General features: G+C 35.1%; 1 protein-coding gene across 1 annotated transcript in view; it reads left to right on the top strand.

Moving 5' to 3' along the window:
* The window catches only part of slc24a3 (solute carrier family 24 member 3), a 103,731-nt gene that overhangs the window by 55,721 nt on the left and 21,083 nt on the right, over nucleotides 1–26,927 (top strand). The window contains exon 3 of the mRNA XM_073833922.1: nucleotides 26,219–26,295. Within this exon, the coding sequence (XP_073690023.1) occupies nucleotides 26,219–26,295 (77 nt within the window). The remainder of the gene's footprint in view (nucleotides 1–26,218; nucleotides 26,296–26,927) is intronic.

Raw genomic sequence — 26,927 nt, 5'->3', positions numbered from 1 at the left:
AATATATATTTATATATATATAATATATATATATATATATATATATATATATATATATATATATATATATATATATATACATATATATATATATATATATATATATATATATATATATATATATATATATATATATATATATATATATATATATATATATATATATATATATATATATATATATATATATATATATATATATATATATGTATATATATATATATATATATATATATATATATATATATACATATATATATATATATATATATATATATATATATATATATATATATGTATATATATATATATATATATATATATATATATATATATATATATATATATATATATATATATATATATATATATATATATATATATATATATATATATATATATATATATATATATGTATATATATATATATATATATATATATATATATATATATATATATATACATATATATATATATATATATATATATATATATATATATATATATATATGTATATATATATATATATATATATATATATATATATATATATATATATATATATATATATATATATATATATATATATATATATATATATATATATATATATATATATATATATATATATATATATATATATATATATATATATATATATATATATATATATATATATATATATATATATATATATATATATATATATATATATATATATATATATATATATATATATATATATATATATATATGTATATATATGTATGTATATATATATGTATATATGTTTTTTAGGTTTTTAGTTTTAGTTAACAATTACATCTATGTAAGAGCTGTTTTTCATTTTTAAAACAATACCTAAACCTAGCAAATAACTGCTCCATTCCTATTTAAAAAAAAAAAACTAAAAAAAAAAACATTTTGACAATTGAAATCGGAGTGTGCAGCTTAGAGAAAGGGAGCAGCCGTGAGGGCCGCATTTGGCTCTGGAGGGACTGAGAGAGCGAGGCTCCTGTTTGCCTCTGCTGTGGAGAGGCGTTTAAGAGAGATGTGACAGTGAAGTGTCATAATCTCTCTGCGTCTCAGCCCAAGATCCTTAGATTGAACTGGCAGCAGCGTCGTAGCTGTGAGTTCGAATGTAGATACATCATTTGCAATGAGCTCACTGCTTAATTATTAACAATCTCTGAATAATGCAAGGAGTTCTCTGAGGACAGAGACATTGGCTGCTCTTACACTAGTAGCAGTTTCTGTCATAGAGACATTAGCATATGCGTGAGTGTATGTTTGCGTGTCGTCTAAACGTGTTTGTGTGTCTCTCCTCTCTGCTCCCTTCAGAACCCAGCCGCGTCTGTGTCCCACAAGGGCCTCTGATTTCCATCTCGATGCAACCGCAGCTGTGCTTTCACCTCTCACAACTCTCCAAAACAAACTTCAGGGTGTTAATCATCGATTCCACTTAATGGGCTTTAGTGCCGTAAAGTATAAGAGTCAAATTTGGATGAGAGATGATTAAATCATGGTACATCAGATCCTATCCATCAAGAATTTTACAGCCGAAGTTCTCAGAACTTTTACACACTTTGCTGGTCGTGATTTAACTGATGAAAAGCCTCAGAATTGCGTGTCATAAACTTGCAATTCTGTGCAATTGCGAGTTATAAAATCAGAATTGTGTGATGTTATTCTGAGAAATAAAGTCAGAATTGTGATCTCGCAATTCTGGATTTGTTTCTCTGAATTGTGACTTAATTTCTCAGAATTGTGAGGTTATGTCTCACAATTCTGACTTTATAGCTTGCAATTGCAAGTTTGTATCTCACAATTCTGACTTTATAACTTGCAATTGCAAGTTTATATCACGCAATTCTTACTTTATTTATCAGAACTGCGAGTTCATAGCCCACAATTCTGAGAAAAAAGTCAGAATTGCTAGATGTAAACTCTCACTTGCAAGAAAGAAGTGAGAATTGCGAGTTTGTATCTTGCCATTCTGACTTTATAACTTGCAATTGCAAGTTTATATCACGCAATTCTTACTTTATTTATCAGAATTGCGAGTTTATAGCCCACAATTCTGACTTTATAACTCGCAATTGCAAGTTCATGTCACAATTCAGAGAAAAAATTTAGAATTTCAAGATATAAACTCTCACTTGGAAGAAAGAAGTGAGAATTGCGAGTTTGTATCTTGCCATTCTGACTTTATAACTTGCAATTGCAAGTTTATATCACGCAATTCTTACTTTATTTATCAGAATTGCGAGTTTATAGCCCACAATTCTGACTTTATAACTCGTAATTGCAAGTTTATATCACGCAATTCTTACTTTATTTATCAGAATTGCGAGTTTATAGCCCACAATTCTGACTTTATAACTCGCAATTGCAAGTTTATATCACGCAATTCTTACTTTATTTATCAGAATTGCGAGTTTATAGCCCACAATTCTGACTTTATAACTCGCAATTGCAAGTTTATATCACGCAATTCTTACTTTATTTATCAGAATTGCAAGTTTATAGCCCACAATTCTGACTTTATAACTCGTAATTGCAAGTTTATATCACGCAATTCTTACTTTATTTATCAGAATTGCGAGTTTATAGCCCACAATTCTGACTTTATAACTCGCAATTGCGAGTTCATGTCACAATTCTGAGAAAAAAAGTCAGAATTGCTAGAATTGACATGGAAACTCTCAACTGCGAGTTTGTATCTTGCAATTCTGACTTTATAATTTGCAATTGCAAGATTATCATGCAATTTTGACTTCATTTATCAGAATTGTTTCTAATTGTTTATAACTCTATATTGCGAGTTTATATATCACAATTCTGAGAAAAAAGTCAGAATTGCAAGATGTAAACTCAGTTGCAAAAAGTAAGTCAGAATTGTGAGTTCATATCTTGCAATTCTGACTTTATAACTCGCAGTTGCAAGATTATAATGCAATTTTGACTTAATTTATCAGAATAGTGAGTTTATGTCACAATTGTGACTTTATAACTCACAATTGCGAGATGTAAACTCAATTGCGAGAAGTCAGAATTGTGAGTTTATATCTTGTAATTCTGACTTTATAACTTGCAATTGCAAGATTATCATGCAATTTGACTTCATTTATTAGAATTGTGAGTTTCAAACTTTCTAACTCGCAGTTGCAGAAAAAAGTCAGAATTGTGAGATAAAAAGTCACAAGTACCTTAATAAATTTTTTGTTCAGCGGTAGAAATGGGCTTGAGTAGTTAACAATAAAACTAACAATCGCTAATGTTTTCAGACTGAGTGTGTTCTTATGGTAATGTTATTTTAGTATTATTTATATAATATGATAGTTTTTATGTATATTTTATAATAGCTTTTATTTTTTATGTTATTTTAATTTTACATCATTTTGTAATGTACTTTTGCGACTTTTTATTCTTTTTTTTCCATCATAATATGACTAATAGTATAATAATAAATATTACTAATATTACTATTTAGAACTATTTATATAAATTAAAATGTATTTTTATTTTTAGTTCTGTTTCAGTTTTCTGTGACACAAACATACCATCTGCCAATCAGATTTGCCATTATGTCATTTCTCTTCAGCTCCGGAGTTTTAGCAAATGACTGTTGTGTGTGTGTGTGTGTGTGTGTGTGTGTTTTATTTTTAATGCATTTAGACAAAATAGTTTAAATTATGTACATTTTAATATTGGGCGTTAAATGGTTATCTGTCATAAAATAATTGCTTGTACAGCTCAGGTGATTGGCTCAGAACAACCTGATTGCAGAACTGAGAACCCACAAGCAAAGATGGAATAGTTAAAATCATTTATCTCTATGGGGTCACCATCCAAACCCAGAAACCATCTGATTTTTTTTTTCTTGGTGAATATCAGTCTGCATTGACATGTAGAGAGAGAAAGACAAGGAAATCGAGAGGAGAGTAAGACTAATGATGATATGTGCTATATTTAAACAGCAGAGATTGCAGATGGATAGGCTCTATGGCTGTTCATGAGTCCCCGTGGACCATGTTGCTTTGCAGCTGCACTTTTTATCCCTCATCACACTTAAAAATGAATGAGTAGCACTGTGGAGAGGGAGCTTGGACAGGATCGGGCCTGCTGCCTCGTAGGGTTCACCCGCACTGGGGTAATGGCTCTGTTATGACCTGCCTCCTGTTTGGAGCTCATACTGTCATCGTTTTTACTGTTGACTTGTTTTATTGTGTTGGTTTTGCTTATGTAAAGCAGGTATTAGTTGATTTTTTTTAATTGGTATTATAGTTATATTCGGTATATTTTTCTTCTGGAATAGGATGTTTAATTGTGTTTAAAATTTTTGATTACTGTTGTCATTATCTAATATTGGGTTTCATACAAAATAAAATTCACATTCAAATCTCAACTCAAAATCTTTTTGCAAATTTGAAAGCACAATTTAAAATTACTGTTTTATTTTTATTTATTTCGTTTAATTTATATTTTTTTATTTATTAATCAGTTTATATCTCGCTATTCTGAATTTATAACTCGCAGTTGCACAATTACATCACACAATTTTGACTTCATTTATCAGAATTGTGAGTTAATATCTCACAATTCTGAATTTATAACTCGCAATTGCAAGTTCATTTGTCACAGTTATGAGAAAAAAGTCAGAATTGCCAGTTTATCTCGCAATTCTGACTTTATAACTCGCAATTGTGTTGGTTGTGCTTATGTACATCAGGTATCAGTTGATTTTTTTATTTTAATTTCATTGGTATCAGTTGATATTCAATATATTTTTCTTCTGGAATAGGATGTTTAATTGTGTTTATTTCCCCTATTTTAAAATTTTGATTACTGTTGTCATCATCTAATATCTGTTTTCATATGAACAGTCTCAAAATCAAATTTGAAAAGCACAAATTAAAAGTACTGTTTTATTTTTTATTGATTTAGTTGAATCAAATTTATTAATTTATTAATCAAATTATATCTCGCTATTCTGAATTTATTGCTTCAATTGCACATTTATATCACAGTTTTGACTTCATTTATCAGAATTTTGTTTATATGTCACAATTCTGACTATACCTCACAATTGCAAGTTCATTTGTCACAATTATAAGAAAATAAGTCAGAATTTCCAGTTTATCTTGCCATTCTAACTTTATAACTCGCAATTGCAAGTTTATATCACAGTTTTGACTTTATTTATCAAAATTGTGGGTTTATATCTCACAATTCTGACTTTATAACTCACAATTGTGAGTTTATGTGTCACAATTATGAGAAAAAAGGCAGAATTGCAAGATGTATTCAAATTCTCTAAATCATTTTATTTATTTAGTTTAATTTATTTTAAGTATACACTATCCTTCAAAAGTTTGCAAATCAAAAGTCTTTTTTCTTATGCACACCAAAGCAGACTTGTTTGATAAAAGATACAATGAAGAAGATATTATTACAATTTACTGTTCTGCTTTAATATATTAAAATGTAGTTTATTTCTGTGATGAAAAGCTGATTTTTTTAGGAATTTTTGATGAATAGTTCAAAGTTCAAAAATGGTTCGGGTAAAACTTAGCTGTTGTCAAAGCTCTTAAATTTAGAGATTCCTTGAGGCTTCTTATACTTTTAAAGAAATGTAGGTTGCTGTTACATTATGTATTCTGGGTTGTTGGTTTTGTGAGTTTTTGTCTTTGGGAGAGAGTGTGTATTATATTTGGAGTTGTCAAAAGTTATATCCAACAGTGATGAGACCTTCCCTCTCCCCCTTCTCTCTTTGTTTGTTTTCTTCCTTTCGTGACTCCCAGAGGTACAAACAGCTTTAAAAGTTAATAAAACACCTCTGGTTAGTCACTGGGAACACATGTCAGGAGAGAAACAGAGAGAAGCCTGGGTTCTGAGGGTTTTTTGTTTGCTTATTCAACATTGTGAGATGGTGAGGTGTTCACTCATGTCACATTACATTCATCATTGTCTCTGTTGCCTGGTCGTCTCTCTTAACAACACCTCTGCTGAAAACACAGACGCGCCGCCGTATTTTTCTGATCCGTTCATTTGCTCTGTCTTGTTTTTTTGCAGACCTTTCTGGCACAGAATGTTTTCTTTACAAGCATTCCACCTCAATAAATGTGTTTGTAATTAAACACAGGCCCGGTCATGTGATCAGCCAAACATCATGAGATGGAGCGGGCGGAATGGACGTAGCGTGGCAGGCAGCGGCCTCCCACCGTCTCCATCCCGCCGTGTAAAGCCTTCACGTTCACGTGCTTCACCTCACGCAGAGCCGGATCTGCACGGCTCCTCGTGCTTCCCCAGAGGAAGCTTTAGCTTATCAGAGGCCTTACTCTGGGATCGTGGGACTCAAATATTCACTCATCCGCATAGAATTCCTCTTTATGATCCTGTAGTTTTAGGTCGGCGGTGTGCACGAACGGCCCTCTGTGTTTGCCAGCATGTGTGAGTGAGTGTGTGTGTGTGTGTGTGTGGGTGGGTGGGTGAGAGAGAGAGATCAAGCATGTGTTGTTAAATGTTCCCACACTGTGTAATGCAGACCTGAGTGAGGGGAGTATGGAAAGAAGGAAATAAAGTCAGGCACATGGTTCCCATTGTGCAGTTGTTTATGTTCACTGTGTGTGTGTGTGCTTGTGAGTTTTACCTGACAAACTTTGTTCTTCAGATTTACAGTCACTTCTGTTTGTTTCAGCTGTATTGTAGCTGTAAGTTCTTCTTTTTCTTCTTTTTTTCTTCTTCATCTTCTTATCATCGTTTGGGAAGCATTGATGGAAACTATTAAACTCATATTTAAAGAAATAATAATAATAATAATAGTAATTTCTTAAAAAAAACTGCATTATTTATTCACCGTCACGGCATCTCAGGTGTATATGACTTCCTTCTTTCAGACGAATGCAATCGGATTAAAAAATAAAAATTGTTCTGGCTTCTGCAAGATTTATAAAGCAATAGGCGGGTGTTTCTTTTCATCAGTCCAAAACAAGTCAAATAAAGTGCATCTATCCTTAATAAAAAAAAGTGCCTCACATGGCTCCAGGGGATGAATAGAGACCTCCTGTAGCGAATCAATGTATTTTTGTAAGAAAAATATCCATATAGGACGTCGACTTTGCGCATGCGCTGTGAGTCCAATGTTTATTTACAGGAGCAGCGTAAGCAAAGTTTCCTGACTTTAGCAAAGGAAAACCAGTCTCCTCTTGGCTTATATCGAAACCCCCAATTTTTCATTACAAATCCTTGTTTTGTACTTCTAATTTGACCGTTGTTTTGATCTCTTCACTGCGCGTCCATGTTCGTCACATCTTAACAGCGCATGCACAATGTCGATGTCTTACGTCATCCGCTTGGAGCTGCTTCTGTGTACAACTGTTAGCGCAAGCTAGAGAAAAGTGATTATTACGTTTTAAATATGACATTTTTCTTACAAAAATGCATCGATTTGCTACAGGAGACTGTTATTCACCCCCCGGAGTCACGTAAGACACTTTTTATTATGGATGGCTTGAAGGAGCCAGAACAATTTTTAATATAACTCCAGTTGCATTCGTCTGAAAGAAGGAAGTCATATACACCTAGGATGCCTAGAGGGTGAGTAAATAATGGGCTAATTAAATTTTTTGGGTGAACTAAACCTAAAGCTTTTCCTTTGCTTTTAATGTTTTATATTTATCACAAATTGCGGTTGCATAGATTCAGTTTGTGTGGAGCAGCATTGACTCCCCACTGGGGCTGTAAAGATTCCTAGATTCCATTTGAGTATTAGATTTTCGAGTAATCGGTAAAATACCGGAAATGGCGCACTCCACATTTTAAACCCATTTAAAAATCTTAATAAATGCTATTAAGAATTGTGTTGTTTTGATGTCCACATTTTCTACAAATTACAGTGGCTGCAGCATTTCTGTCGTAAAGAAATGGCCAACTATTAAAGATGAAGTGGACATTTGAATTAAATGTTTGTCGAGTAAATATTAAACGAGGATTAAACAAAGATTAAAGTGTAAAAACAATTGTAAGGCCTTTGGTGCCCTCTGCAGGCATTTGTTATAAAGTGTAATGTACATTAGCTCTACTGTTTATAATACATTAAGTATTTTAACAGTTTTGTTAAATAAAAACATGACTACTTGCTTTTGATACTTTATTTGAACTAATTATTATTGCCTCATTGCTATAATATATAATTTTAAGTCATTTTAAAGGCTATTGTTAACTTAGGTCTATTTTATTATTACAAATATATATATATATATATATATATATATATATATATATATATTCTCAATATCATTTTCCACCTGATTAGTCTTTTATAATATTTATGCACCAATTTTAAAGTTACCAATAGTCCAATATAGATTTTTGTACATGTATATTTTCATATAATGTACAAAAAATCGGATTTCATTACAAATGATCTTAATTTGTGTTCCGAACAGGAACGAAGGTCTTATGGGTTTGGAAGGACATTAGGGTGAGAATTTTAATTTTGGGGTAAACTATCCCTTCATTGACATCATCCTCCAGGAAGTGACATAATTTTGGTGGGAAAACAAACATGATTAATTATTATACTTTTTGTGGCTCTAGTTGGTTAGCCTCACATTAAAACATTCAGTCCTGTTTGCTATTTACTAAGCCACGTGTGCTACTCCAGCTCTCAGGAAAATGCAGTTGTCTAAACGAAAGCGCTTCGTCCTGCTTTAATGATTTGCACTCTTGATCAAACAGATTGTATAATGAGGCAGATGATTATAAACCATCTCTGTTTTTGCCTTGTCGAGTGTGAGTGTGATTTGGTTTTTCTCTCTGGTCACGTTCTATGGCGTCCTGATTAAATGCCAGGATTACCATGTGCCCTTTCTTCAGTCCCACTGGCCTACTTGGGTCTTAAACACAACAATCCTGTCTTGCCTTCCTTTCCTCCTTCAATCCCTCTTTTTAATTCCTCTGCCTGTTTCTCCCTTATACATTCCTTCCTGCGTCCTGACCTGATCTCTCCACCATATGATTTATGATTCGCGCAAAATAGGTATGTTTCCCAAAATATGACATCTCTGTGGAGAACAGCATGCTCTCAGAGAGACCGGGGAGCCCAGCGTGTGACACAGGCACTGTGTTTTATTCTGGGAGATACGCAGGTAAGCAGGAGGCCCGTCAGCCATCACTTTGAGGTGACTGATGGATGGATTGATCTCTTGACATTAGCACAGAAGCTCTTTAGATCGACATAAGCCTTAGTGCTTGATTTAAACATCAAGTGTGGTGCATTGAGAGTGATTTTTGTGAGAATGTTAAATACACTGGCTTAAGAGATTCTATGTCAATTCTATGTAGGCATACAGCTTCTACATACTTGAATGAAGAAAAGCAGAAATCTCCAAAAATGTGTGTCAAGATTGTTTCAATTCCATATGTCAGATCAGCAGCATTTCTTGTAATAGTTTGTTGATTAGTTCAAGTCTTATAAATCGCATCATCCACAGTGATGTTTTGATTTTTCCAGCTGTAGTGTGTGCTTTCTTTTCATGTAACTCTTTAATTACTTCCATTCATGTCTGTTTTAAGATAAGGTCTTCTCTCAGACATCTCACTCACGTTCAGGTCAATCACAACGTGGTGCAATCACGATCAATCTCACTGTAATTAGATTGGGCCTATCCAGATGTCTCTGGTCAGCTGGAATAGAGGTCTATCTTTCTCTTTCTTCTTTGCTGTCATTCATGCCATGTGGCGGTTTAGATGAGAGCTTTCTTCTTAGCCACACTTGTCATTTTCTTTACCTTGCTGTGTTTACGAAAAATACTGAGACACACACAATCACCCCATATTTTCTGCTTGACATCATGCATGATTGTCAGTTTCTCCACACTTTTGTACTTATAGATGAATGACTGTTCGCACAGTTTACTCCCCCCCAACTGCCATTGGTCATACTGATTTTTTGCAGCGTTTTACATTCTTTACATTCTTTTTTATATCTTCTCTCATTCTCTTGTATTAGATGTCCATCCCATTAGTTAAAATGCCACCCAGCTTTTTAAATACTAGTGGCAAAAAAAAAAAGTTAAATACAACCATATGTGTTTTCAGAAACTGGCTTTGAAGGAGCAGCATCAAGCACTCTTAACTGCCATAATGGAGACATCAGTAGACTGATTCATATTTCTTGGAAGCTTAATGGAAATTTGTCTCAGCTTCATCTGTTGGACAAGGGAAAAGAGTCCTTGAATCTCATCCTCTCATCTCCTAAACCACATGGTCATTTTTAAAGCTTTTTTGCAAATTGCGCACGCCACGGCATAAGTGCAGCCATATTTTAATAATGGAGAAAATGTATTGAATATTATTTTTCAGGCGTCCCGCGCGTATCATCGTGAGGCAGATTAGGACGGGATTTGTGGAGCTTAGCTGATGGACACATGCTGTCCCCAAACACCCTGCATATGCAAACACAGAATCAGCAGAGTGGAGGTACAAAGGAAGATGGACTGTGTGGGGAACTTTTAATGCCCCTTACATACTACTACATATTAAAGTATCACATTATCCTTAATGACTACTACTATTATACTAATGCATTAGACCCTTCCAGCATCATTCATGGATAATATATCCCCTCCCCCCCAGAGTCAGCTGTCATTTGTAGAGGGATTAGTGGCAGAGGTTGGTGGACTTGGGTCACTGTCATCGCCCTGACCACGCCAGACCCCTCCACTCTGGATGACATCACATGAAAGTGGATTAGTGTTCAGAAAATGAATTGGTTTTGTTGACATGCAGCGGCATCTTTTAGAAGCAATAAATCAATCTATATATGAATGGCAGTAGCACTGATTTCATACATACCTAGTGCATGGCATCATCCAACATGGCATAAGCTGATTGGCCTTTGCTGATTCTGCAGCCAGTGAGCTTGCTGCTTAACATTGAAATGTAAAACATTGAACATGAAAAGTAAACCCTCCACCTCCCCCAGCTCCACCCATATTATATCCCTCTATGGTATGCATTGAGTTCTAACCATTAAATATTTTTTCACATAAGTTTTTATTACATGAATTATTACAGATTATTGAGAAAAAGTTGTTGGGGGGGATTTTTAGGAAAACATTGCCATATGGCAACAGTGTACCACAATGGAATATGGCCAAAAATGTGTTTTTCTATTAAATTTATGATTTTCTTTTCAATTCAAATGCACATTTCTTTTAGGAATGGATGCATCCAATCTTAATTTCCATCAAAATCTGCAACACACGCATATAGACACATGCACAAACACACTCATTGTTATGGTCACTCAAGTCATCCTCATTGTCATCACAAGAAAGATCCAACTCACTTTTCCTTTTGCCCTTTCTGTGAAATATTGCTGTATTCATTTTCTGAAAATAATAAATGATTTTCTTATTTATACATAAATACAACTATACTACAATAAAAACTTAAACTTAAATTATTGATTTTACTATCTATAAAAAAATCTGGGGAAATACATTACTTCAGTTCCACTGTGGTACAGCATTGCCATATGGCATACCTATTTTTCCGTAGTGGTACAGTTGATTATTGATATTTTCTCATTTTACAGTAAAACAATGTTAGATAATGTTGATTTGTGAATAAAAATATCTAATTTATTAACCAAAGATGATGCAAAAAAATCCCCCTTGAGAAGAGATGTTCAGAAATGAGGTTAACAGAGCCATTTCTGGAGCACTTCAACAGGTGCCCTCCATGTGAGGGTTACATTGAGAAAAAGTGTTTTGGAGAAACATTCAAATGTCATTTGACTTAAAAACAACACATCATTGACTACCTTAAGGCTGGCCCTTTTAATTATATATATATTCCCATATATTGTAGTATTTTCAAAATAACAGGGGAATCAGTACAACTTAATTGTTGCCATATGGCAACTCTGTACCATAGAGGGATATATTACATATTACATATTAGATGTGCATTTATATATACACGATATTGCCAAAAGTGTTGGGACACCCCCTTCTAATGAACAGGTTTGACTAATTTAGTAATTTCCATGAGTACAAATCTTAATGTTTAAGCATACCATGATATTCTAGAGGATTGTGTGCTTCTTATTTTACAGCAACAGTTTTGACAGGACCCTCTTCAATTCTAACATGACAATGCCTTTGTGTATAAGGCAAGGTTCGAAAAGAAATGATTGATGTAGTCAGTGTGGAAGAACTTGACTTGTCCTAATCTCAGCTGAACACCTCTGGTGTGACTTTAAATGTAGACCTTAAGCCAAAAACCAAACACCAATGACTTGTACAGTCATGGCCAAAAGTTTTGAGAATTACATAAATATTGGAAATGGGAAAAGTTGCTGCTTAAGTTTTTATAATAGCAATTTGCATATACTCCAGAATGTTATGAAGAGTGATCAGATGAATTGAATAGTCCTTCTTTGCCATGAAAATTAACTTAATCCCGAAAAAAAACTTTCCACTGCATTGTTAAGAAGGCTTCAGGGCGTCCAAGAAAGTCCAGCAAGCACCAGGATCGTCTCCTAAAGAGGATTCAGCTGCGGGATCGGAGTGCCACCAGTGCAGAGCTTGCTCAGGAATGGCAGCAGGCAGGTGTGAGCGCATCTGCACGCACAGTGAGGCCAAGACTTTTGGAAGATGGCCTGGTGTCAAGAAGGGCAGCAAAGAAGCCACTTCTCTCCAAAAAAAAAACATCAGGGACAGATTGATCTTCTGCAAAAAGTATGGCGAATGGACTGCTGAGGACTGGGGCAAAGTCATATTCTCTGATGAAGCCTCTTTCCGATTGTTTGGGGCATCTGGAAAAAGGCTTGTCCGGAGAAGAAAAGGTGAGCACTACCATCAGTCCTGTGTCATGCCAACAGTAAAGCATCCTGAGACCATTCATGTGTGGGGTTGCTGTCATCCAAGGGAGTGGGCTCACTCACAATTTTGCCCAAAAACACAGCCATGAATAAAGAATGGTACCAAAACACCCTCCAACAGCAACTTCTTCCAACAATCCAACAACAGTTTGGTGAAGAACAATGCATTTTCCAGCACGATGGAGCACCGTGCCATAAGGCAAAAGTGATAACTATGTGGCTCGGGGACCAAAACGTTGATATTTTGGGTCCATGGCCTGGAAACTCCCCAAATCTTAAAACTTGTGGTCAATCCTCAAGAAGCGGGTGGACAAACAAAAACCCACTAATTCTGACAAACTCCAAGAAGTGATTATGAAAGAATGGGTTGCTATCAGTCAGGATTTGGCCCAGTTGATTGAGAGCATGCCCAGTCAAATTGCAGAGGTCCTGAAAAAGAAGGGCCAACACTGCAAATACTGACTCTTTGCATAAATGTCATGTAATTGTCGATAAAAGCCTTTGAAACGTATGAAGTGCTTGTAATTACATTTCAGTACATCACAGAAACAACTGAAACAAAGATCTAAAAGCAGTTTAGCAGCAAACTTTGTGAAAACTAATATTTGTGTCAAACTTTTGGCCACGACTGTACATACACTATATGGACAAAAGTATTGGGACACCCCAGAAAAAGGCATGTCCAAAACTGTGGCAAACAAAACAAAGATGGAAACAATTCATGTATTTATAAATTGTATTTCCATCTCTGTTGCAACCGTTTTGGAAGTGTCAAAAATATTTGTACCCATAGTTACAGTACATGTCATCAGTGTTTGGTGATGAGTTTTTGGCTCAAAGTCCGCATTTAAAGTCACTCCAGAGATGTTCAGCTGGGATTAGGTCTTTGCTTTCTGCAGACCAGTCAAGTTTTTTCCACACTGATTGAATCAATCATTTCTTTTCGAACCTAGCCTTATACACAAAGGCATTGTCATGTTAGAATTGTAACATGGTCCTGTCAAAACTGTTGCTGTAAAATAAGAAGCACACAATCCTCTAGAATATCATTTTATGCTTAAACATTAGGATTTGTACCCATGGACTTTTGACCTAAATTTGTAAATTTGACTTAAAACTTAAACTTTTTTTGTAATTTTACTCTTTACTTGCCAAACACAGAATTTTCTGTTAAATATGAGACAATGCTTCCCCACTAAACACAGAATTTTCTGTTATTTTTGAGACAACGCTTCAGATAATAATATTTTACTTTAAATGAGACATTTCAGGTGTCTTGACCATTCAGAGTAAAAAAATAATACACAGTCATGTCCCCTTCTGCTTTTCCACTTTTAACATCTGCTCACTACATAATGTCTTGTAGTGTGCATTTATGCATTGTTCTTAAAAAGCCTTATCTCCTGAGATCTGTTTAATGATGTATAGGATTAGAATGAATCATTTATACAAGTCTGAATTATATAATATTTGTGTGCTTATGTAAGAAGCATGGACGAGCACTGTTTTTTTTTTTTCCCCTGTGAGCCTGGACCCCAGTTGCTACAGTACAGGTCAATCCTGCTTGATCCTGCATAGATTTAAAAGTCAGGGATTTGAGAAGGACTCTGCATCTATCATCAAATATGCTTATCCCGGCCTCTGTTTCTTCAGCTATATGTGTGTGTGTGTTTTAGTGTTTTAGCTTAAAAACAGTATAATTTGACCATTGCATGCCTTCAATTCTCGTATCATTTGTGTGTCTGCTTCGCTCAACCTTTTTACATAAGCAAGTACAGAACATTGCGTCTTATTTATCTGTTGACCTGGTTAGAAAAATCAGCTAGTTTACTTGTGTGTTGGAACATTTTGTGTGTATATGCCAGAAAAATTCCTGTTATTTAGGACTCTTAGGTGACTATGAATGTTTTATCATGCAAGGAGCCATTAGCAGCACAATGTAGCTGTGATTGGTGTACGAGGGAAGAGAGCTCAGCTGAAACAATTGCACACTGATGCTAGTGCAGCAGTGAGGGGCTTGTGAATAGCTTTAATTGAATCCAGGACTAATTGGTCTCGGTATCTCAGCTGTGTTTGAGGCTGACTGCGGAGAGGACTAGTGTTGTTGGCATGTAAGTCATGTCATTAATTAGCCGTCCTGAGTGTCCCCTCTCAAACGCCGTACCTGAAGCACTTGAGCACCGCTACCCATGTTTACAACCAACACTTCAGCTCCTCTCAATCACAGATTTCCCTGTCGAGGTGGAGATGATAAACTATGTATCTGTAACATGAGAAAAATAGTAATAGTCAAACTGGGTCAAATGCATCTTGTAAGTAAATCATATAAAGACCATTGAAGTCAGTGGATAATGTCCATAGGCCTAAGTTGTTTGAGGACATGCACTGGATTATGTGTTTTAGCAATGTTTAAGTGCAAATTATAGCATTTACATTGTTAAATGGATGGAAGGCAACTTATGTCATCAATGGGAAAACAGGATTTAAGGCTCTGCCTGTCAATTAAAGCAGCTTTATAGGGGGAAAATCACTTAAGAGGCAGAACTTTTTCATGGAATCTGTCAACGACTCAGCATCTGTCCTAAAGTTACATCACCAGCAGCAGTCATGATGCTGCATTTGATATTGAAGTGATCACAAAATATGCCATATTTGTCATGATTAGACTCCAGGGTCAACCAAAAATGTGCCAAATGTACAAAATCAATCAATCACATTTATTTATACAGCGCTTTTGAAGGGGTCATCGGATGCCCATTTTCCAAAAGTTTATATGATTCTTTAGGGTCTTAATGAAGTCTATAATACACTTTGTTTAAAAAAATTCTCAGTAGTACCCTTTTACCTTGTCAGAATTAGCTCTGCAAAACTCATTTTATTGCATGGTCCCTTTAAATGCAAATGAGCTCTGCTCGCCCCGCCCCTCTCTGATGTGGGATTATGAGCTGTAATGTTTACTTTAGCCCCATTTAGCCACGTTTAGCAGCGAAACAAGCACATAATTAAGAAAGGCAGTTTGCAAAGATGCATAAAAAACCCTTATACTCACTTCTGCTGTGGGTGAAGCTGCATCAGGAACGATTCGCACGAACGTAGACGCATATGTAGATCTGGATGCCATCAGATCTGTGCTGTCACACCAACAAGAAGCTGAGAATGACCTGATTTTAAAAAGGGGATATTACTTTTAAAGATTCAAAAAATACCACTGAGTGCATTTTTATCATTGTAGGGTGGTTGTGTACGCAAACTGCCAACACACATTAATGCTCAAACAACATGTAAAAGTTAGTTTTGCATCCAGTGACCCCTTTAACAATACGGGTTGTGTCAAAGCAACTTTACAGTTTTAAATAGGACAATAGTGTCAATAGTGCAGAAGTTCCATGTTGCAGCAAAGTCAGATTTGCAAAGGATTCATCTGGTTCCCATGGTCTTGCGCCGACGGCCATCTAGGTGAGGAGTTTTTTACTGATGATCCGTCTCCGGGGCTCATCTAGTTGATGTGGTCTCCGCTGACATTCAGGCCTGTAGAGGTCATCTCTAGGTGTTAATCCACCATCTTGGCTGGGTACGGACTGGATCTGGGGGACTGCGGTGATCATCTGATCTGAATACAGACTGAATTTGGTGGCTACAGTGACCTCGGAATAAAAACAAAACAGACTAATATTAGTGTAGATGCCATTCTTCTTACGATGCAACAAGTACAACAGGTGTTATGGAAAGTGTTCCTGGTTCCGGTTGACCTAATAAATACAGCCTAACAATGCTTTAACAGATTTGGATTATAGAAATGTGTTAAGTGTAGGCCAGGTTAAAGAGATGTGTCTTTAATATAGATTTAAACTGACAGAGTGTGTCTGCCTCCCGAACAGTGTTAGGTAGATTGTTCCAGAGTTTAGGCGCTAAATAAGAAAATGATCTGCCGCCCGCAGTTGATTTTGATATTCTAGGTATTATCAAATTGCCAGAGTTTTAAGAATGCAGCGGGCGTGAGGGACTATAATGTGACAAGAGCTTGCTGAAGTACTGAGGAGCTGAACCATTGAGGGCTTTATAAGTAATTAGCAAGATTTTAAAATCTATACGATGTTTAATAGGGAGCCAGTGCAGTGTTGACCGGGCTAATATGGTCATACATTCTGGTTCTAGTAAGAACTCTAGCTGCTGCATTTTGGACCAGCTGGAGTTTGTTTATTAAGCATGCAGAACATGAATTAACATTTCTGCATTTGACATCGAGAGCATAGGTCATAATTTAGTTTTAGGTTATTACATGCCAAGGTTTTAGGTCCAATAATTAAAGGAGTAGTTCACTTTTAGAACAAAAATTTACAGATAATGTACTCACCCCTTTGTCATCCAAGATGTTCATGTTTTTCTTTCTTCATTCGTAAAGAAATTATGTTTTTTGAGGAAAACATTGCAGGATTTTTCTCCATATAATGGACTTTTATGGTGCCCCCGAATTTAAACTTCCAAAATGCAGTTTAAATGCAGCTTTAAAGGGATCTAAATGATCCCAGCCAAGGAAGAAGGCTCGTGTCTAGTGAAACGATCTGTTATTTTCTAAAAACATTTACAATTTATATACTTTTTAATCTCTAAAAACAGAGTACACACAGAGCTAGACAAGATAAGCATTTGAGGTTAAAAAGTATATAAATTGTAATTTTTTTTTTAGAAAATAACCGATCGTTTTGCCAGATGCAGTGAAAAAATGCAGTGTAAACAAGCAAATATAGCATAGGCTGTTACTACTACCTAAGAAGGGCCTCTCATTGAGTATTTGATTTATTTTTTGAGTGATATTAACTTTGGAAGTTGGTCTTCAGTGCAGGTTCTCATTATGTAAGAAGCCACAAGTGCTTTATATATCATTACGCTCTACTTGTTATCGTAGTCTAGCTTGGTCGCTAAGTGAATCAGTTGTTTGACTCGCGTCTTTGATGATGGAAAGTGAGATATCTTTAGAGCTCCACTGGGAAATTTGTTTTAAACCACACAAGCATTATAATGACAGAGACAGCATATCAAATCCTCAGAGGGGTTTCTGTAGTAATCACCAAACATAAGTAATGAAGAGCAAAACAATATGTCTCCACCGTGCCATGTTTTTTTGTTTGGAAGTTAAACTGTAATTTCTATGTATTTTCCTCATTTTTGTCTACAGTTATTATACATGTAACACCTAAATCAGCCCAGAAAAGTTCCTAATAATGAAAAGATCTGTCAGCACTCACCTTACTCAAGATTTACTCCAGATTTTCTTCCCATCCGGCTTTCCCAGGCCACAGGGGATGAATTAATTAAAGTTAATTTGATATCTTAAATACTTGTGCTCTTTATTGGTTTAGTTCACAGAGCTGCTCTATCTATCTATCTATCTATCTATCTATCTATCTATCTATCTATCTATCTATCTATCTATCTATCTATCTATCTATCTATCTATCTATCTATCTATCTATCATCATCATCATCATCTATTTTCATCGCATAACGACTACAGATATTCACATCTCTAAATTTCGCTTCCTTTAGAAAGGATCAATTCTCTGGTTACTGTTTGTCTTGATGACGGAAGCGCTTAAATTTCATCAATTAGATTTAATTGACAACAGATGCTGCCTTCCTGTTGATTGGAATTACAGAGGTCTGACTCTCAGTTAAGCTGTTATGTCTAACTCTCTCTGTTTGACTGACAGCTACACCACGGCTGTGTCTGTGTCCGAAACCTCAGGCAGCTGCCTTGCTGCCTCACTGTCCAGTCACTCAATGACTAAACAGGCTGTGTTTTGTCTTCTAAGGAAACTGTTTTTGTCTCTTAAGAAATTTCAAGGCACAATAACATCATGTCTGATAATCTAAAACAAATCCCAGTGAGCCTCTGGTACTGGTACTGGGGCTTTATTTCGAACATGTAAAAATAATACAATAAAACAAAACAATATAACACAAAACAGAACAATATTAAATTAAACCTGTCTGAAAATTAGTAGGAAGAAGCATAAGCTTATTTAATCCTACCCCTCCTCCACTATTCATTAATAATAATAATCAGTAGTAATAATAATCGTCAAGTTAACTTCATAATTATGTCATCTCAAACTTATCTTAATACAGTATTTACAATTTACTACATACATTTATACACCTTAAATCCTTTTTCTGTATTATATATTTAATATCCGTTTGCATGCTTTAGATATATGCATGCATGAGTATATTAAATACATAGACCCTGGACCAGAAAAATGGCACGGGTATATTTGTAGCAATAGCCAAAACGACTTTGTATGGGTCAAAATGATCCATTTTTCTTTATGTCAAAAATCATTAGGATATTAAGTAATAATCATGTATGGAAGATATTTTATAAATTTCCTACCATAAATCAAAACTTAATTTTTGATTAGTAATATGTGACCCTGGACCACAAAACCAGTCATAAGGTTAAATTTTACAAAACTGAGATGTATGCATCATTGGTATATGGTTTGTTAGGATAGGACAATATTTGGCCGAGATACATCTATTTGAAAATCTGAAATCTGAGGGTGCAAAAAAATCAAAATACTGGGAAAAATCACCTTCTCTAAAGTTCTCTAAATTAAGTTCTTAACTATGCATATTACTAATCAAAATTACATTTTGATATATTTATAGTACAAATTTTACAAAAAATCTTCATGGAACATGATCTTTACTTAATTTGCTAATAATTTTTGGCATAAAAGAAAAATCAATAATTTTGACCCGTACAATGTATTTTTGGCTATTGCTACAAATATACCCCAGCGACTTAAGACTGGTTTTGTGGTCCAGGGTCACATATGCATTGCTAAGAACTGCATTTTGGCAATTTTAAAGGTGATTTTCTCAATAGTTTGACTTTTCAGATTCCAGATTTTCAAATAGTTGTATCTCGGCCAAATATTGTCCTATCCTAAACCATAAATCAATGGAAAGCTTATTTGCTTTCAGATGATGTATAAAACATCAGTTTCAAAAAATTGACCCTTATGACTGGTTTTGTGGTTCGAGTTTACATATGATATATACATGAACACACATTACAAGTCATAAATCATAAATACAGTAATATTGTGAAATATTATTACAATTTAAAATAACTGTTTTTATTTTCATACATTTAAAAAATGTATTTCTGTTACGGCAAAGCAGAATTTTCATTATTCATCATCACTGCTTTCTTCAGTGTCACATGATTTTTTAGAATTCAATTTTTCCAGGATTCTTCAATGAATGAAAAGTTAAAAAGAACAGCATTTATTTGAAATCGAAATCTTTTGTATCATAAAAAATGTTTTTACTGTCACCTAATGTGTCCTTGCCTAAAAAAAGTTTTAATTTCTTATCAAATCTTTTTGACCCCTTACAAATGAACCTTAGCTTCCAGCAGACAGCATTTTTATTTTTTCCATTCACAGTCCAACCAGAAAGACATCTTAGTGCATGTCTTGGAGGATGTTACCTTGTACCTTTTTGTCTTCCTACCTTGTATACTATCTGCAAAGGCAGCATTTTAGTGTACTTTGAAGTTGAAGCATTACATCTTCAGAATTGTAGCCTTTGAAGTAGACTTATTTCAACAGCTCAAAGCTCACAAAGTGCTCTGAAGGGAACTTGGATGTGTACGGCTGTCTCATGTCCTCATGAGAAGTTGAGCAGATCTCAGAGGAGGAGCAGGGGGTCGGCGCTGACAGCGGTTAATGTATGTGGACAGTCTTCATGTCCTTCCTGCTGGCCATTAGTCTCCTGGTACTCTGGAGGAGGAGGTTGTGCAAGGTCCAAATCCTGCTGAGAATCAGCCCTGTCCTTCTATATCCTAGCTTTCCGGCCGATTTTAGTCTTTTCTCACTAGCTTGGAATGTTCTCGTCTAATTCTCGCTAGCGGTCGCTCTGGGAGAGGAACCGAGGCCTCATCCATTTGTTTTAACTTTGCTGCCAGTGTACAATAAAGAGATTTCGAATTCATTTCTGTTTGTTTGCCTTCTCCGTAATTACAGAAGGGACCTTTCCGTAGACCCTTTCAACATTGCCAAGTTCATCTTTCTGTTGCTGTTGTTTTGTGTTCTTTAATTGATCTGCTCGCGGTAACTGGCTATTGTTTAGCCCTGCTTTATTCTTTGGCGCTGTAATTGAAATTAGATTAATCAGAATCTCTTGTGCCAGCGAGCACTCTGCGAAGGGACCAGAACCGAGAGGCTGTGACTCTCTAATGAAGGCCACACCAACAATGAAACCCATGTGAACCAAAAGCACCAGAGCAGATCTGTTGTTCCTTGGATAAAAATAGGCAGCTGACTCTGGATCCAGCGTTTTATTCATCTGTTTGTCATCAGAAGCCTTTTGTCTCGAGTTAAGCACTGTTTCTGGTGGTGAAGCGAGCAATAGGATCGCACAGAGACTGTCATGAGACCCGAAGGTCATAGAGTAAGGGTCAGTCTCTCTTTTGGCACACTTCAGTGTGTTATTATGAAAGATTTGTGTCATTAAATATGCCATACATATGGAAGCACCAGGTGAGAGCCTCTTTTTTATGCTAGTGGATGATAAAGCATTGTTTTGTGAGTTCTTTTGGGTTGTTTGAGTTCACCTCTGTGGTGTTTAGGGCATTGGGGGCAGTGTGAAGCCTGCTGACGCATTCAACCTCCCCGGTGATCTGGGAGAGAATGTCACTGCACAATGCGCAGCCATGGACACGCACAAACACCCTTGCAGATATTCCTGTAATGACTGCCGTGTTATACAAATACTGTTATGTTGATCTTTATATGAAACTGAGAACTAGCTTGTAGTTTGTCAACTCTGCTCCTAATGTGGCGGCACAAGAGAGTAACATCACATCTGTGCAAAGAGGAAATCACATTGTTTATATTTGTTGTGCAATACTCCAGCCAAAAAGTGAAAATGCTGAACCTGAAAATGTTTATTGAACTATGAGCAGTTTTTTTGTTCACATATATAGTAGATTCAAAACAAAAACTAAAAATTGCAAATGTACTTTTTACCTGCTTTTCATTATTGCTATTGTTTTTATGTGCACTGTTTTATTTTTAGGGGCCAAGCACTGAAAGTGCGTAGACGCCTATTGAAATTGTTGGTGTTCTTATTATTCTTCTTCGTCCGTTTCTTCCGCTCTTGAGTCTATCGCAGCCCATAGAACCGCTTGCAGGAAAGTTGTCAAATTTGGCACACTGATAGAGGACAGTGTCAACATTAACCATAGCAAATTTGGAGTCTCTAACTCCAACTCTCTAGCACCACCACTTGTCCAAAGTTTCACTCATGTTTATGCTAATAACTTTTAAACCGCACAGAATCAAAATTCAAAAACGTAAGGTTTGGTTTTTTATATATTTTATAGTTTGTAAAACCTACTTTGTAAAAACTCGTCATAGACGATTTGTCTGTTTTTCAACAAAATTGGCTTAGATCATCTTCAGACCATGCTGGCAAAAAGTTATGGAATTCAAGTTGATTAGTCAAGCTGTTCTTGAATAATGCGCAAACGTATTCTACGAAAAGCGCACAAAAATGAATGTGAGGCTATATCTCCACAACGGTTTGGCGTATTGAGACCAAACTTGGTGTGTGTTATAACAAGCATGACCTGAGGCTACCTGCATAGTTTCGGCACAGTGACACCTAGTGGTCAGGAGATAAGAATGAATGGATATTAGCTAAAATCACAAAACTCTTTAGACTGGGTCGAATGATACTCAATTTTCCCATGTCAACCATTTTGGGCATCTTCCATTTTGTAGTAGAATGCTATATTTTACGAACGCATTGACGTATCGTTACAAAACTCGGTATGGGTCATCAGCACGATGCCCTGAAGGAGCCTGAGAAGTTTCGAGTCAGCGCCACCTAGTGGTAAGATCAAATATTCATATGCTTATAACTTTGTGCGTGGTCGACTTTTCACATGAATCACTTTTTTAGACTCCTAGATCCTAGCCTAGTCCAGCGATACCAGACATGCCAGGTTTTACCTTATGGTTTGTGCAATGTTGCATTTTAGCACTTAAAAAACATTTGCCATTATCTTAGAAACCGTGACTCCGATCGACAATTTTGATAGTAAGTGGCAAAAAATGCAAACAAAGTCAGCCATCTGTCATTTTTTCTCTTCTTATACAAAAATGTCTATAACTTCAAAACAAAATGAGATATTTTCACCAAATTTGACACACATATGCATGGGCACACTCTAAGGAAACAAAAAAAAATTGGTGGGGTTGTGCGGGTTGTGCCTCTTGGTGGCACTATAATTAAACAAAACATGAAATTGCCATTGACTTCAATAGAGTATTATGATAAAAAATGCTACATTTTACAAATGCATTGAATTACTATTACAAAACTTTGCATATACCATTGAGACCATGACCTAAAAAGTACTCAAAAAGTTTTGAGACAGTGTCACCTTGTGGTCATAAATTACTAAGTAATTTAATTACTTTTCCCTTAAAAAGGTAAAGTAAGAGATTACTCTTAATTTTTGTAGTTTATTTACAGTTCTAGATCATTTATTTTCTATACAATAAAATAGTGGATTTAACATCAACATGTAAAGTCTAACCTTAAAATGCATGCTTTTTATGTACCATTCTCACTTTAAATGGTGAGTTAATAAGAATATTGGTAACACTTTAGTGTCCAATTTTCACTATTAACTAGTTGGTTATTAGCATGAATATTACTGGGACATTTTATTATTACTTAAAAAACACATATTAATGTCTTATTCTGCAAGACCTTATTCTAAATCCTTAATCCTACCCAATTCTTAAACTACTTTACTAAGTGTTAATACGCAGTAATTAGGAGTATTATTGAGGCAAAAGTCATAGTTAATAGTTAGTAAATAGTGAGAATTGGACCCTAATCTAAAGTGTGACCAGAACAATTTATGTAGTTATCTATTATTTATTTGAAAGAATTAAAAGAACTGTTTCATGCCTATCCTTGTGTCATTAACTTGTCGAGGTTGATGTAGGATTTAGAAAGTGAATAGTACTTTCTAATTACACTGTTGAAGATGTAATTAATTACTTTTTAGAGTAACTTGTCCAACACTGCTTGTCTTAAACCTAGACTTTAAATCATAACATTATTATATTTTAAAACTATAAAAAATAACAACAACAACAAAAATAAACACTGAGTAGAATTTTTTCAGGTTTCTTCGATAAAAAGAAACTTCAGAAGAACAGCATTTATCTGAAAAAAAATATTTTGTAACATTATAAATGTCTTTATCATCAATTTTTGATCAATTAAAAGCATCCTTGCTAAATAAAAGTATTAATTTCTAAAATTTCTTTACCAAAATAAATCAATAAATGAATAAAAAATTGTACTCCAGTCTTTTGAATGGTATAGTGTATAATGTTACAGAAGCTTTTTATTTGAGATAAATGCTGATCTTTATCAAAGAATCCTGAAAAAACTACTACTGTTTTAGATATTGATAATAATAATAATAATAATAAAAAAATGATAATAATAAATATGTGACAATGAAGACTGGAGTAATAATGCTGGAAATGTAGCTATGATCACAGGAATACATCAGTTATTTTAAATTGTAAAAATATTTCAAAATTTTACTGTTTTTGCTGTACTTTAGATCAAATAAATGCAGACTTGGCAAGCAGAAGAGACTTCTTTAAAAAACATAAAAAATCTTTTGACTGGTAGTGAATGAGATGGGATAATTAGTGGACAAATTAAATTAGTGTTTTAAAAGGACGTATTTTCTAAAAGTCCTTAGGAACAAATGTGTCTACAGATAAAGAAATTAAACTAAAATAGCATGCAAAAAAAGACTTTCTTTCTAACAGTATTGAAAAAAAAAAACAGTGTGAGAGGATCAGACAAGCAATTTATTTTAGTCTCTCCAGATATAGTCTGTCTTTCAATCATAAAAAGTAACAGCCATTCAAAGTTACACACATTCTAAGCTATTTTTCTGTCAGCAATGAAATAAATCAGGTTTCACGTTTGCGCGGAGAGATCAGGCTTTTCCCCGAATGGAACAAAGCCAGTCTCTGGGCTCTCAACGCTTTTCAATCAGGGCTGTAGTATCTTGGATGTTGACGTCATGGCAACGGGCTGTGTAGGAACGAGCACAATTGCAACACTTCAGAGAGCTCACGGCTGACTTTGTCACTCCCACCATCTTACAGCATGTAAAACCCAATCCAGGCAAATAAGTGGCCACTCTCACTGACCCGATTCTGTCGGCAGGCTGCGGGCTTATCAATGGAGCCGGCCGGGTGACACGCTGTGTCGGTGAATAGCTTGTTAACAGAGCAGCGATGGACTGGGAGCTGCAGTAATGCCGTCAGAACCGCAAGAACAGCTCCTGAAAATCACGCCAATGCCACAGTCATATAGTTGTCAATTCTCTGTGAAGCTCAGTGAATGACGTCTGATAAAGTCATTTTGTTGTTCTCAGTGATCAGAGTAGAAATGTTTCACTGTATGGGTTTTGCTGATGAATAATGAACTCTTTTTGGACTTTCAAAGGCCTAATTCACTAAATTCACTATTATGGGTTCAGAAACCCATATTATTTTATTGGAAACTAAAGGAAATGTTTAAGGGAGATGTTCCTTGCATCTTTTAAAGGGATAGTTCAGCTAAAAATTGAAAGTCTATCATTAATTACTCACCCTCATGTTGTTCCAAACCCTTAAGACCTTCATTCACCTTCGGAAAACAAATTAAGATATTTTTGATTAACAGTTAACATTGACAGTAGCGCAACTGACACGTTCAAGGCCCAGAAAGGTAGTAAGGACATCAGTAAAATAGTCCATGTGACATGAGTGGTTCAGCCTTAATTTTATGAAGCTACAGCTCCAAGAATACTTTTCTGTGCGCAAAGAAAACAAAAATAATGATTTAAGCAACTATTTCTTCTCTGCCGTGTCAGTCTTTAACATTCATTAATATGGCTAAAAGACTCAAAGCTTTACAGCTTTGGTCCCCAATCTCTTTAAGTAAATGGAATGCGAAATATCTTCATATAAGAGTTTGAAGTGATACAACAAAATGGTGACGAGAGTATATGCCAGCACATTCTGCTTCAATTGGATGAACTTACGATGTGTATAATTACTCTGAAAGCATTTACTATTTTTCCTCTAGAGTGATAAATATGTTTAATTACTTGACATGTAATGATTGGGAAGAATCTCTGAGACGTGTCTTGCACTGCTCTGTGTTATACTTAGATTATTCATGTAGCCAAATGTGTGTGTTTGTGTCTTCTGCAGGTATACATGAGTTCCCTGATGATATCTTCACCAACCAGGAGCGAATGGAGGGGGCTGTAGTCTTGCATGTTCTGTGTGTAAGTATCTCTGCCATCTGCTTTTCCTTTTCAACATTCAATACAGTAGTTTGAATGCCTTATTCTTGCTGAAACCTGTGAAATTACACGAACACTTGAAGTCACAAGGATGTGTGTTCTATTCAAGCATCAGGGCAGTCGCTGGGTTCACCTGTATGATTTGTTACAATGGCTACAAAGGATTTTCCAAGTGACTTGCTCATTGGTACACATGAATGAATTAATCGGGTTGATTTTCAGGTTATATTACCTCACTCGAATGGAGATGTTCAAGTGGAAGAAGGGATTGTTCAACTTAAATTATATTGTGAGCGCTTGATGTCCAATCAGAATGGCTTTGCCACAATAACAAGTGCAACAAATCAAGTTCATTTAACAGGTGTATGTGACAACATGCCCCAATTTTTTTAGTTTGATAAATCTACTTGTTTACCCACCAGCTATAGCAAAAAGATGATGCTTGCTATTAAAATTGTTGTTTTAGAATGTATAAAATAATATCCAATATATAATTCCTGTTATTAGGGGAAAATACATTTATAAAAAATACATTTATTATATTATACAGTTGAAGTCAAAAGTTATAATACACCTTGCAGAATCTGCAAAATGTTTATTATTTTACCAAAACA

Source organism: Garra rufa, chromosome 2, assembly GCF_049309525.1.
Source record: "Garra rufa chromosome 2, GarRuf1.0, whole genome shotgun sequence".
Classification (NCBI taxonomy): Eukaryota; Metazoa; Chordata; class Actinopteri; order Cypriniformes; family Cyprinidae; genus Garra; species Garra rufa.
This window is presented reverse-complemented; position numbering and strand designations above follow the sequence as displayed.